We start from the raw sequence: 15,048 nt of genomic DNA on the forward strand, positions 1-15,048 counted from the left end.
TTTAAAGTTAAGGACATTCGGAAAATTTAAAATATTGTCCTATTTATTTCGAAGTTGGGCCAAGACTATTTCGTACGCTTTTAAAGAAGGCATTTATATGGTTAGTTTTACTGTTGGGCCTTCAATTTTATACTAGAAAAAAAAAATCAACCCAAGCTCACGTAATATGAAGTTTAAGAGTATCAGTAATGCAGCCCCGTTAGGGGAGGCCGCCCGACGGGCCTGCATTGCAGGTCCTCATGCTCCACCGGCAGCCCGCCGGCCACGCGGCATCTCCTTTTTTTTCTTTATATATCAATACCCCACTTTCACCTATAAATACCCTTTTCTCGGGTTGAGAAATCATTAATTCAATAATTTCATCAAATATTTTTTTCAGCTAATATTGATTTTATTTTTTGCCTTTTAAATTATTGCATTTCGCCGTTAGTATTTAAATTCTCAATTGAAATTAAATTATTTTTCAATTAAATTTAATTATTTAAAATGCTAAATTGTTGGGGCTAAGTTTTGAGCGTGCTACATTGTAGTTTTCGGAGCTGGAATTTGAAAAACTGACGTGGCAGTTGAAAGATGAATTTGTGGCTGATTTTTAGTCTAGCATTATGGATGCTCTAAGCTTCGAGGTTCACACTAAAGAAAACTAGGAACAACATGACATGGAAAACGAGGATCTCAAGATTCAGATCGAAGAAAATAATATTTTGATTAGCAAATGAGACTGTAAGATGATGATGATGATGATGATGATGATGACATAATGACCACTGCGTGCATGAATAAATCAAGATGTTTCACGATATATTCACTGTTCGCTTCTATTTATCTCAAGATAATGAACAAAAAATGTCTAACCAATGACTCAATCACTAGATAATGAAAAAAAAATGTCCAACCAATGACTCAATCACTAGATAATGAACAAGACACTAAAAATGTCAGTAGATCGATAGTCTAGAAATAGATAGTAATATTTACAAATATTTTAAATTTTCCATAAACTAATATAGGAGTAGAACCTTTTAATATTTTTAGCCAGGTACAAGGATTAGAAGTTTATACGCTTATTTTGTTATCAAGATCTTTTTAGATATATATAGGAATTCTAATCAACTAAATAACGCATAATTTCAAGGATGCTCAAAGCAATCTCCCTAAATTTATGGAGAAAATCTATGAAACTTGTACTGATCAAGAATCAAAATAAAGAGTAAACTATCGATCGATAGGTCATTGCCGTCGCGTTTGACAACTTATTTAAATTTCTGGTTCCGTTACTATTCCTAACTGAAGGCATATTAATCCAAGTATGCAGTCAAACAACAAAAATATATGCAAATCAGATGTACTACTTGATTACAAAATCAGATGTATTAATATGAGATATATGTGATTAATCCAAGTATGCAATGAATCCCCATAATATTATATCATATGTATGTAAATGTGATAACAAAATCAGAATATCAACGTGATCACAAATCACAATAGAAGAACATCAACTCCGCTGCCATCTTCATCCCCGGGGAGGCCTTCGGCGACCAACAACGCCCGCATCAGCATCCCGAAGTAGTCGGGAAGAAGGTGGGCGAGCTGGTCGGCCGCGGCCCCAGTCGCGCCGAGATGAGCAACCTCGCGATTAACCGCTGCTTCCACTGAGGAGGCGTCGATTGTTAAATTAATCAGCCTGATCAACGTCCTCGTGAAATCGTCGTTGCTCCATGGCCGCCCTAATATCCTCTCCAGTTCGATGACGGGGCCTAGGATGGTTTCTTCCATGATCGTATCAAGTTCATCGTGGATGTTGGATTGGATACTTTCCTCCATCTTAATTCTTGACCTAATTGATACAAAGAGGAGGAAACGAGTTTGGTGTTATGACAACTTCTGGCCTTAATTTATACCACAAATTTACCATATCGAACTCAACGCAGTCGCGATTGTGACTTAAGGAAAGTTTCCTTTTCAAGACTATATATTAGCCGTGTGAAGTAATTTTAGGAATAATTGGCATTTGAATCATAATATTATGTTGCATTCGATTTAATCAATAGTACTTTTAAAAATTGATATTAAAATTATGAGTTTTTAACCTATTGCAATTAAAATTGAAACTGATGTGGCAAATTAAAAAATCACATCGTTTCATAAAAATAACATCATGGTATTTGAATGTTGCCTCACTACTTTCATTTTGTCTATCGGGAAATAATTGAGTAATTTGAAAATTTATTACTCATATTATATTTTAGTTTTAAAAGTGATGTGATTGATCAGAAGTTAACAAAAAAATTATGATTTATATGATAATTATGAATTATTGGATTTAATAGGCATTAGTATAAAATAGTCACTAATTACTCCATTAGGTTTTAACTTTTAGAGTTATCGCACTACAGACTCCTAACAAAAAAATATCCTAGATAATCTTAATATTTTATATAATCACGAATGCAGTTTTTTTATTCACTTTTCCGACGAAATTGACAAAATCACTTGAAGGATATTTTTGGTAATCTGCAAATTTGCTGACATATGAATTCTAGAAAGTAGTTAATATTTGTTCGTGGTACTTAAGTTGATACAAATTTATCTATGTAAGATACGATACTCTTACTTACTAATTGCTGCACTAGCCTAGGACACTTACGAGTATTACTTGTATTAAAATAAGTTGAGTCAATATGTAATTACAAAAATCATATGTATGTGATTAATCCGAGTACATGCAATCAATCCCCATAATATTAATATAGAGTTAAGGCCAAAATTGGTCTACACATATGACCATTTTATCTTTTTAGTCATAAATTTTATTTTTTGGATTTTTTGGTCCTGTACATATGGAAATTTGATCATTTTGGTCTTCCGTCAATAGTTCCGTTAATTTTTAACAGTCAACGCGTTTTACCCAATTTTGACCAGATTAGAATCATTTAAATTTCCTAATTATTTTAACAAATAATTTTGCCCAATCCCCAGACTCCGGCGACCTGCCTTCTGCTCTGCCGCGACCGCGCCACCCAAGCCCCAGACTCCCCTCCACCTCCGCCCCCCTGCCTTCCGCGCCACTCTCTCGGACCTCAATCGATGGCACGCGTGGGCCAAAACCCAGGCCTCCTTCGTGGGCTCCACATTCTCCGCCCTCGACGGCGGCCCGGACTCCTTCCTCCTACACCGCGAGCTCAATTGGCTGGTTGAGGACGCCGTCGAGCACCCCGCCCTACACTCGACGGAAAGCAATGCCGAGGCGGAGGTAGCAATTAGGGCGCGATTGGAGGAAATGTACGAGCTGTGGAGACAGAGGATCGAGGAGAGGCGGCCGTTTCAGTACGTGGTCGGGTGCGAGCACTGGCGCGATGTCATTCTCAGTGTCGAGGAAGGCGTTCTCATCCCCTGCCCCGAGACTGAGGCCGTCGTCGATCTCGTAGACCACGCCGTGAAGGCCGATTCGGAATTGAGGGAGGGTTTGTGGGCGAATTTGGGGATCGGCAGCGGCGCGCTCGCAATTGCGGTGGCTAGGGTTTTGGGCGGCGGAAGGAGGGTTTTGGCGGTGGATCTGATTCCCGTGGCTGCCGCCGGGGCGCATTACAACGTGGAGAGATACTGCCTTGAGGGGAGAGTGAGTGTGAGACTGGGGTCGTGGTTTGATCTTCTCAAGGATGTGGAAGGAGAATTGAATGGAGTGGTTAGCAATCCGCCGTATATTCCCAGCAAAGACATTCATTCTCTGCAAGTAGAGGTCTCTAGACATGATATTTCAGATTGAACATGAGTTACAAAACTGATTGGGAAAAATTAGGAAATAATTAGTGACTTAAAATGATTCTAATCTGGTCAAAATTGGGCAAAACGTGTTGAGTGTTAAAAAAATTAACGGAATTATTGACGGAGGACCAAAATAATCAAATGTCCATATGTGTAGGACCAAAAAATCCAAAAGATAAAGTTTAGGACCTAAAAGGTAAAATGACCATATGTTTTGGACCAATTTTGGCCTTAACTCTATTAATATATCATTGTGATCACATATCAAAACAGAAGAGCATCAGCTTTGCAGAGAGGGCAGATGTTCCCGCCGCGGTGGAGCCACGTCCCTATGCACTCCCCGTAAAACTCGTGCTAGCAATGCAGCGCCGCAACGAGCCCACGGTGCAGGCGCTCGAGACATACACAACACTGACACACATCATCATCTTCCTCATGAACCCCCTCCATCGCGTAATAGCGCGTCTTGAACTAACATAAAATGTCATCTCCGCTGCCATCTTCATCTCCGGGAAGAAAGCCTTTGGCGACTAATAGAAAAGAGCTAAAAGAATAGAGTATGAAGTGAACTTAAAGCATAAGAGAAAAGAGCTCATTGCATTGACTGAATAATGAAAAGACTTAAACAAAGATTACAAGTTGATTCATATATGTATATGCTAACCGAAGAACCTAGAAGGGAATCAAATTATGCCAGCACAACATGAAATCAAATGAGTCAAAACTGCATTTAAATGTTGCAGAGTGTGCAGGTGTGAGCTGGAGCTTTATCCAAAGACTTTGTTTCTTTCATGAGAATATCCTTGTAGCTAGGACCACTTTGATTCGGTGGGGACGGGTCTCCTTTATCAGAAATGACAATAGCATCCTTGGCATGGACTTCTTGAACACCTTGCCCTTTATCTACATGGACTGCATCCATTTCTTTTGCATGAAGAATGGCCAGGCTAACATTCCCCCGCAATTCAAGCGAGGATAGGGAGCAAACGCCTTAGCGGTTGCGCAACCTCGTGAAGAATTGGGAGTTTGGTAAGAATATCAGCAACCTGATCCGATGAGGGTACATGACGAAGATCAATTTCTTTTGCAGCAACCTTGTCTCGAACAAAATGGATATCGAGTTCAATGTGTTTGGCACGAGCATGAAGAACAAGATTGGAAGCCAAAGCTATTGTACTTAGATTATCGACCCAAACAGCAGGAGGATTGGGTAAAGACCATCTTAACTCCATAAGAAGAGACTGAAGCCATGAAATCTCAGCAACAACCTGCTCAAGACTGCGGTATTCAGCCTCAGTGCTGGATCTGGAGATGACTTTTTGCTTCTTAGCACACAAGAGACAAGGTTATTGCCAAAATAAACACAATAGCCTGTAGTGGATCGTCTGTCATCAACATCGGAGGCCCAATCCGAATCAGAAAACCCTGAGAGAGTGAAATCAGAAGGAGTGATATGCAAACCATGATCAATGGAACCAACCAAATACCTTAGAATACGTTTGACAGCCTTCCAATGTGTGTCTAGAGGACAAGACATGTATTGACTAACTTTGTTGACCGAAAAACTCAGCTCGGGTCTAGTGATGGTAGCATATTGTAGAGATCCAACAACACTCCTATAAAGCTTACCATCGATGGTGGGATTACATTCAGACTTGCTGAGTTTGAGATCTGATATCATAGGGATTGGACATGGTTTTGCATCAAGCATCTTGACCTTGCTAAGAAGCTTCTTAATATAAGCAGCTTGTGACAAATGAAGACCCTGGGCAGTTTTAGAAACCTCTATGATATCAGATCTCAAAACTCAGCAAGTCTGAATGTAATCCCACCATCGATGGTAAGCTTTATAGGAGTGTTGTTGGATCTCTACAATATGCTACCATCACATTTTCTATACCAAGAAAATGTGTCACCTCACCAAGATCTTTCAACGAAAACTTGTTGTGCAACTGAGATATTACTCTTTGAATACCAGATGAAGAGTTACCCGTGATGAGCATATCATCCACGTATAATAAAAGGTAGATAACTTTAGACTTGTTGATGAGAAAGAACAATGAGGTGTCAGCCTTGGACCGAGAAAAAACAATATTTAAGAGAGCAAATTGGATAGTGAGAAACCAAGACCTTGAAGCCTATTTTAGGCCATATAAAGCCTTGTTAAGCTTGCACACCATTCCAGGGGAACCTTGTTCAAAACCAAGGGGCTGCTTCATGTATATTTCCTCCTTAAGATCACCATTCAAGAAAGCATTGTTGACATCAAGACGTCGAATAGACCACTTTGAGGTAACAACAATACTTAGCATGATTCTGATAGTGTTAGGTTTGACTACAGGACTAAAGGTTTCAAGAAAATCAAAACCGACCTCCTGTGAAAAGCCTTGAGCAACAAGTCGAGCTTTATGTCTAGCAATAGATCCATCAGCATGATTTTTTATTTTAAAAATCCATGTACACCCAATAAGATTCTTTCCTGGGGGAGAAATGTAAGAGTCCAAGTGTTGTTTCTTAGTAGTGCAAGGAATTCCTCATTCATTGCAGCAAACCAGACTGGAAATGCTAAGGCAGCATTGATGGAATGGGGAATGACAAAGTAAAGATCACCAAGAATGGGAGCACTGGTAGAGTAAAGTTTAGGTTTGAAAATCCCACCTTTAGCTCTAGTGATCATGTGATGCCTTCTAGTTGGAGCAGGGGAAGATGAATGATGTGACTGAGTAGAAATAGTAGGAATGGCAGGAGAGGCCATATCTAGAGAAATAGATGAATCAGAAGCGGGAATGGCAGGAGAGGGTGGATTGGCAAGCATGTGTGCAGAAGTGTTGGGAGTATGGGGTGAGGTAGTGTGACTGAATTAGGGGAAAAATCAGCAGAAGTATCCAAGATAGGAGTGGAGGGAGCATGATGGGTAGTTGGAATAGAAGGAGAATATGTAGGAAAATTGAAAGGAGAGGTGGCTGAAACAGGAGATGGTGTTGAGTGGTAGGGAAAAATAGATTCATCAAAAAGTATATCTCTAGTGATTATAGTTCTACTATTTTTAAGCAAAGCCTTATAGCCTTTATGAGATGAACTATATCCCAAGAAAATAGCAGAATCTGATCTGAAATCAAGCTTGGATTTATTTAGTGGCCTAAGATAAGGATAGCATAGGCAGCCAAAAGCTCTCAATTCATGATAGGTGGGTTTGGATTTGTAAAGTTTCTCATAGGGGGTGGAGAAGATGAGAGTTTGAGAAGGAAGTCTGTTAATGAGGTGAACAGCAGTGGCAAAGGAATCATCCCAAAATCTAGAGGGGAGCCCAGATTGGGCAAGGAGAGCTAGACCGGATTCAACAATGTATCTATGCTTTCTTTCAGCCAATCCATTTTGTTGAGGAGTATAGGGACATGATACACGATGGTGGATGCCCTCGCCATGAAGAAAATCAACTAGTCCCCCTGAACTCACCACCCCAATCACTCTGGAGATTTTTTATTTTTGAATTGCATTGGTTCTCAACCAGAGATTTGAAATGTTTGAATACAGGAAGTACTTCATCTTTAGTTTTCAGAAAATAAATCCAAGTAAATCTACTAGAGTGATCCACAAAGTTTACGTAGTATTTGAATCCATTCCGGGAAACAATGGGAATAGGCCCCCATAAATCGGAGTGAATCAGTTCAAGAGGATTATGATATTGAGATGATGATGGCAAGTAAGGTAGCCTGTGACTTTTAGCAAGACAACAAGAGTGACAAAGCAAAGTAGACTTCATTGATTTGAAAGGAATGTTACAGCCTTTAAGTATTTTCTTGACAATAAGAAAGGCACAATGCCCAAGTCTTTTGTGCCATAACTCTAGGCTAACATTACAAGATGAATTAAAAATGACAGGAGCTGATAGAAAGGCTGAAAAGGCAGAAGGATCAACAACTGAATGGCCTTTGATTGGATGAACATAACTGGATTTGGAATTTTGGAGAAGAAATTTGTAGAGTCCCTTTTCAAGAGTGTCCCATAGGAGGATTTCCTTGGTGTCCTGATCTCTCACAACACAAAAGGAAGGGTGAAATTCGAAGAAAACATGGTTGTCTTTAGCAAAATGGGACACACCGAGCTCTACTTTACATGGTTGCCCAAGAATTCATTGGTTACAATTTGATGGGCACGGGAATTCATTGCTCACCCCACCGAGCTCTACTTTACATGGTTGCCCAGGAATTCATTGCTCACCACCACCGAGCTCTACTTTACATGGTGCATGTCCAAACGCATCAAAGTCCACCTGGGGTATTGGTTGGCCCAGGCCTGCCATCAGATGACCGCCAACCCTTCCCGCCACATGTACACCTGTCACCTTCTAAGCGCCTATATAGAACGCAACTTCGTAATGAAGATTGGGAAGGCGCAGTCCAGTGTGACAATGTGCGAGCCCCCGGAGCTATTCAGCATGGAGTACTTTTTCAACAAGGGGCTCTTACACATGGAAGGGCAGGAGTTGTGCTTCTACAATATAGGGGCCAATGTGGACAAAGTGAAGTGTGAACCGGAGCTGGAGGAGGATGTGGTGACTGTGGACGTGGCAGAGCTACGGAAAGAGATGGTCGTGATAAGAGAAGAGATCGGGGGAGTAAAGAAGCAGGTGCAGGAAATTAAGGGGAGTCTGGATGTCCTAGCCGAGCGATCATCTGCCCAGAATGATAGGATGACCGATGCGGTCAAGATTATGAAGAGAATGGCAGAATGGTTGGGAGAGGTGCTTCCCCAGACCCAGCAGAAGCTGCCCTTTGGACCCTGCAAAATGGTCCGGCAGCCCGGTCTGGGAAGTTCCTCCCAGCAGCAGCTTCCACCCTCCTCCAAGCCATTGGTAGACCCACTTGTGTCTCCAGCTCTTGCATCTGTCTCTGTGAAGAAACCCCTGACGAAAACCCCCATGATTACTGAAGTGGAAGCGCCGGCGTCGCCGGCAAAGAAAAAGTTGAAAGTGAACCACCCAAGTCTGGCTCCTAGGGGAGCCAGACCCAGAATTGAATTCCCCCCCATGACCAAGTAAATTTTACTTTCAGTCGTTTCGTTTTTTTTATGTTTATGTTTTTTTTAATTGTGTTGAGCATGTGTGATTGTTTTTCTGTGTTCTCCCACTTAGCTCAATCTTTGGCCTAAGTGTGAGAAGTTTTTGTTAAAATTTATATATAGCATGCTGTCTTTCTGTTGCAATGTGTTTTCTTCCCCCACTTAGCTCAATTCTTGGTCTAAGTGTGAGAAGTTTATGTGTTTATTCAGCATGTTGTTTTGTATTTGTGTCTTTGTCTTCTCCCATTTAGCCCGTTGCACGGTCTAAGTGTGAGAAGTTTTCTTTGTTATTTGTTTTTATTGTGTGCACCAACTCCCTTAGTTCTCCTCTTCACTAAGACTGCTTGGAGACAAGCTGGAGTGAAGTGGGAGGGAGTGGGAGAGTTAGTGCAATGTGTGCTCAGCATGTGTAAAAATCCCTAGGTCTAGGAGTTAGTCAGTTTTTTTTAGGTTATGTGTTTTAAGCATGAATTAGCAAGGATAATAGGACAAGATTCCCTTTGGGAGAGTAATTGAAAATAGGATACGTTACAACTTTGAGGCCTCTTTCCTTGATAAGCTAAAATCGGTTTGGAAGAAGTGAGGAAGATAGAAGATGCCTTAGCAGACCTAGTTGTGAAACCCCATAAATATCAGTGAGGTATAAGCCTTAACATTGAGTGCTAACAATCTAAAAGGGGAACTGCCACCTGATGCTTAGGGAGAAGAATATAGAAGGGAGAATAAAAAAAAATGTATATCTGGAGGGATAAGCTGGATGAAGTCCAGAGGAGGAAAATAAAAAAATATGTTCTGGAGGTATAAGCTGTTAGAGTTTGCATACTAGAAATCACATTTCGAGTGATTGAATACTGTAAAACTCTTATTTTATTTTCCAATGAATAAAACGGATTACTTTTGTCATAATGTTGTTATGTTTTACATTTAATGGATGTTAATGCATGTTTAAATGTATAAGTTAACTTAACAAAGTCTAAGTCTTTGTTTTAGTAGACCGGTTGTGGGCGTCGTCCACTTTAAGGTAACACGGTCAGTTCTAAACAAAGAAAAAGATAAATTTCACAACCTAGTTGGAATTTGACTATCCATCGAGAAAGGTTGCAATGTAAGTCCGCATATTTCTAAGCCCTACTGAAGTAAGATGGCATTGGTGTGGTATAGCACTGAATGGATCAAACAGCAAGACTTGCCCTTATGCTATCTACTGAAAGGCGAGGTCTTGATAAATATTTTTTTCTTAATCAATGTAGGTTAGCATTGAGCATACGGTATTGATTATGCATTACTTTGACTTATCAAATGGTGCGGGTTTTTCGTAACCCAATGATCCTGATATATTGGGTAGTGATGATCAATATCTAGCGGTGCTAGGATTGCTATTATATTGAATCGTGCGCGAGCTGAGTCTCGTTTGATAATGTCCTCAAGAGGAGCGCGAAACAAGGTTTTATTATTCGGAACCTAGCTAGTTGGAGTTTGATTACACTATGAATAATAAATAAGCGTTTCATGCTAAGTCTATAGCAGATATTAATTAATTAATGGACATTTTTATCTTAAGCGCGGGAAATGAAAGATGAACGGAAACCCGGATTACTTGTAATTTCGGATTTGGATAGGGAGAGTTCAATATTACTTCTGTAGAGCTGCTCGTAATATTCCAATTATAACTTATATTAAATTGTGGGTTCAATTTAATTAGTAAAAAGTAAATTGGATGAGCCCATATCCAAAACCTTCCATAGATCCTTTGTCTGGGCCCAAAAGGAACTTAATATAAATAGGTGAATAAAGGAGACACAGAAATAACACAATTTTATTTTCTAAAATTTTTGAAAATTTTGAGACTCCCCAGCTGAAGGAGATTTCGAATTCTACTCCTATTTTCAAAAGGATTTCTTCTGTCTTCTTTATTTAAGTCCTAGTATTCTAGTAAGATCAGCTCACACTGATATTGGAGTACAGTTCGGGAACCAGAGAGAAGATTTGTGGTCTAGTATTCAAAGCATCACGTGGAGAAGAAGCTAGCCATCTTCAATTCTTTGGAGAATTAATTAGGTATTTTTCTGCTCCGTAGAAAAACATGTTTTAGGTTTCAATATTCTTAAAGCATGATTAATTCAAGTTATGAGCATGATACATGTGAGAATTACGCGAATAGATTTTGTCTAAATAATCTTCTAAATAGATCCGATTATTATGTGATTTATTGGTGTGATTAATAATTGTTAAATTATGATAATCCATGCAAAAACACCCGCTTCCGCTGCCGGTTCCATGCAAAAAACACCCGCTTCGACCATTGCCGACGTCGAAGTGGGAGCCGAGGGGCGACGATCACGCGGCGATGCGCTGGCGAGCATGGGCTCGTGCGTGCCGCCGGTCGAGACCGTGACCCCTAGCCGGAATCCGCTGCGTCGCGCGAAGAAGGGCGCGGTGGCTCGTCCGAGAGCTGCCGAGGCGCCGGAAACCCTAACCCTAACCCTAGAACCCTAATCGCCCAGCCCTAGCGGCGCATGACCGAGAGCAGCCGCCACTGCTAGTTCGTGTGAGGCCGCCGGAGCAGTGGGAGCTCGACGGAGCTGCGCGGCCTTCGCTGCGTGGCTGGTTGACGCAACGGAGGGAGTCGCGGCGTCAAATCGCCGTGGAGGGAGGAGGAAGCAAGGCGCCGATCGGCGCGATTCGCCGGCGACGGTCGGGCGGCAAACACGCCGCTCCGGCGAGCGTCTCCGGGGATGTCTTCAAATCTTCGTCGTGTTAATTCGTGCAAACCTCGAATCACAAGAAATTGACGAAAGATTATTTTAATGATTATTTAATTGATAAATTAAAAAATATCATTAAAAATAATATTATTTAATGAAATAAAATATTTTGGGAAGATTTTCCTAGATTTTAGGAATATTTTGATTATTTTCTATATCTATGAATATTTTATATCCTAGATGATATAGATAAGAATAATTTAATAGTTTCCTAATTATAATATATATCTAGAATAATATAGATATATATAACATTACATTAAATAATATAAAATTATTTTCTTCCTAATCTTGAACTTGGAAATTATATGAATTTAATTTTTCATGTCTAATTAAGATTATAAATAATGTACTTTATTTTAGATATATCTTATAGTAAGACATGAATAATAATTAAATTCTAGATTAATAATTCCTAAACTAAGATATTAAAGTTAATAAAAGATTTAATTATCCAGTCAATTAAATACCAACAGAATTTAATTAGTCTTAATCTGCCTTAAGGCTAAAGGATAACTAATGAAAAACCATAACCCTAATATCTAAGCGATAATTATAAACTAAAAGTTTATATATGGTCTCCATCGGTTGGACTGCCAAATTTTGTGAAGCTGATTTTCTAATATTATCGCCACCTACAGAGTAGGGACAATAATCCTACGAAAACAGTAAGTTCATAAGGGCGGACTTCTCACATAATAAATAGAATGAACTAGAAAGTGGTTCTTAATATTATCGCCACCTACAGAGTAGGGACAATAATCCTAAGGAACTGCGAGTTTCAGGGTTCAATCATAATTTATGAGATAGCTTGGTTTTGTTATCAACACATGAACATTGTTATGGGAGTGTGTTGTAGAAATAAAATTCTGTAATGCTAAATCTGATGGTCGTGCTTAGGCAGCATTAGGCGTGTCAACCTCCAGAGGAGGAAGCTATTGATGCGTCGGTGTTGTGACCAGTAAAATTGTCAAAATTTTAATGTGTATTAACCTCCAGAGGATGATACAATTTATTAATTTTGCTTTTGTAAGACTTTGAAAAGTTTTATGGTTAATCTACTCAATTTCCTTACATAAGTTTATGACAAATAGTAAATTCTTCTGTTTGCAGTGCAATAAAATTCGTCAAGATGTCTTTTAATCCTCTTTCTGCCATTCTCAAAGAAAACAAACTCGAGGGCCAAAATTACATAGAATGGAAACAAAACTTGGATATCGTTCTCACAGCCGAAGAGTACAAGTTTGTGCTCACTACTCCACGCCCAGCTGTGCCGGCAGCTAATGCCGCGCAAGCACTGCGAGATGCGCATAGATGGTGGCATAAGGCGAATGAGATGGCTAAGTGCTATATGTTGGCTTCTATGTCATCAGTACTCAAGCATCAGCATTCTGCCATGGAAACTGCCGCCGAGATCATGACAAATCTCGCAAATCTTTTTGGTACTCAGAATCGAACGGCTAAGTCTCAAGCCTTTCGGAGTATCATGACGAAGTCTATGAAGGAAGGCTCGTCTGTGAGGCAACACGTCCTCGAGATGATGAGTCACCTCAACCAGATTGAGGTTTTGGGAGGGACGATCGATCCCGAGTCCCAGGTTACTATAATCCTTCAGAGTCTTCCCCCTAGCTTCCAACAGTTCAAGCTCAATTTCGAGATGAACAAGCGGAATTACACTTTGGCAGAGCTGCTGACTGAACTTCAGTCGGCGGAGGACCTTATGGTTCAAGCTAAGGTAGCTATGCTGAGTTTGGCGCCTAATTCCTCTGGCTCTAAGCCTAGAAAAGGAAAGAAAAAGGCACCGAACCCAGTGGCAGCTAAGAATGCTAAAGGAAAGAAGAAACAGCGGGGTGACAAGAAGCCTACTGGAAAGTGCTTCAAATGTGGAGAGAAGGGTCATTGGAAGCCAGATTGTCCTAAGAAGGGCAAGGCTACAGGTATGCACCATGCTCTAGTAGTCGAGTCATGTTTGGCTTCGACATCTACTCATACTTGGGTTATTGATACTGGAGCAACTGATCATATATGTTTTGATCCCTGACTTAATGCAGGTGACAAGACGGCTACATGATCGTGAGATCGAAGTCCAGCTGGGCGACGCTACGAAAGTGGCGGCCGTTGCAGTGGGAGACGTTTATTTACGTTTTTCTAGTGATAGATTTTTGATTTTGAAGAATGTTTTGTTGATACCTTCCTTTAGAAGAAATTTAATTTCAGTTTCTAAATTGTCTTTTGATGGATATTCGATTTCTTTTAATGATAATTGCGTTATTAAGAAAGATGGTTCTTATATCTGTCGTGGTATCATGGAAAACAATCTGTACACGATCACTTCTACACAATTTAATCAACGTAAATCAGAACTCAATGCTACATCGAAAATTTCTAAGAAAAGAAAAGAACCTTCAAGTTCAATGAATGAAACGTACTTATGGCACCTTAGACTTGGTCATGCCAACGAAAGAAGAATTCATGCGATGGTTGATCAAGATCTTATCAAAGGTCTTGAGAAGGAACCATTTTCGAAGTGTGAATCCTGTCTCGAAGGCAAGATGACTAAGAGACCATTTAGGTCAAAGGGGAATAGGGCCAAGTTGACAAACTCATATTTTAGGCTTGTTTTATGGGTGATTAAAGAGTGCTTTTGATGGTTTAAGATGTTAAATACAAGTTTTTTCACCGCATATACACTAATTAGGTGAGTTGATGGGTTTGTCGTAGTTTTGTGATGAAAACAGGTTGAAACGAGCCGAAGCTGAAATTCGAGGAGTTCTCCAGAAGGAAAACCCGACCGGGTGTTTTCCATTTCTCGGAAAACCCGGTCGGGTGTTTTGAAGTAGCCACTCCAGGAGGAAAACCCGACCGGGTGTTTTCCATTTCTCGGAAAACCCGGTCGGGTGTTTTGCAAAATAGCGGGCTTCGGGAAGAAAACCCGGTCGGGTGTTTTATCACCTACAAATCACCCGACCGGGTGTTTGCTAATTTGTCCTGATTTTCACTCCGAGTATAAAAGGGGTTCTAACTCAATTTAGAACCCTAACCTTCCCCACGACAAATTGAGAGAAAAAATCGAGAGATACAAGTCATTGAAGGCAAGGAGGCTTCCATCTTCAAGAGATTGAAGAAGAAAGATCCTCCCCAACATCAAGTCTACATTAGGGAGTTCTATTACCTTTTCTTACTATGTTTTCCTTTGAAGTTTTTGTATTTTCTTTTGTCTTAGCTTCCATTATGAGTAGCTAAGTTCTTATTAGGGATATTGGTGAAGTTTGTATGGAATTCATGGGCTAAATCTTGATTTATGCTTATCTATGTCTTATGTGGTGGTTTTGTTGGTTGTTGTGCTTTTTCATTATCCAATTGATTAGCTACCAGTTTGATATGTCTTATTCTAATTATTGTCGTTGAAAGATGCTTAATTAGATAGTTAAATGACCAACAACTCCGTGCGTTG

General features: G+C 40.1%; 1 protein-coding gene across 1 annotated transcript; it reads left to right on the plus strand.

The window, feature by feature from the left end:
- The first annotated feature begins 2,451 nt into the window (after positions 1–2,451).
- LOC125209385 (release factor glutamine methyltransferase-like) lies at positions 2,452–3,769 on the plus strand. The gene is made up of 2 exons (XM_048108980.1): positions 2,452–2,456; positions 2,983–3,769. Exons 1-2 carry the CDS (start codon positions 2,452–2,454, stop codon positions 3,767–3,769), a joined length of 792 nt encoding a protein of 263 aa, XP_047964937.1.
- Positions 3,770–15,048: the final 11,279 nt, after the last annotated feature.

This window comes from Salvia hispanica, chromosome 3 (genome assembly GCF_023119035.1).
Source record: "Salvia hispanica cultivar TCC Black 2014 chromosome 3, UniMelb_Shisp_WGS_1.0, whole genome shotgun sequence".
In the NCBI taxonomy this organism is placed as follows: domain Eukaryota; kingdom Viridiplantae; phylum Streptophyta; class Magnoliopsida; order Lamiales; family Lamiaceae; genus Salvia; species Salvia hispanica.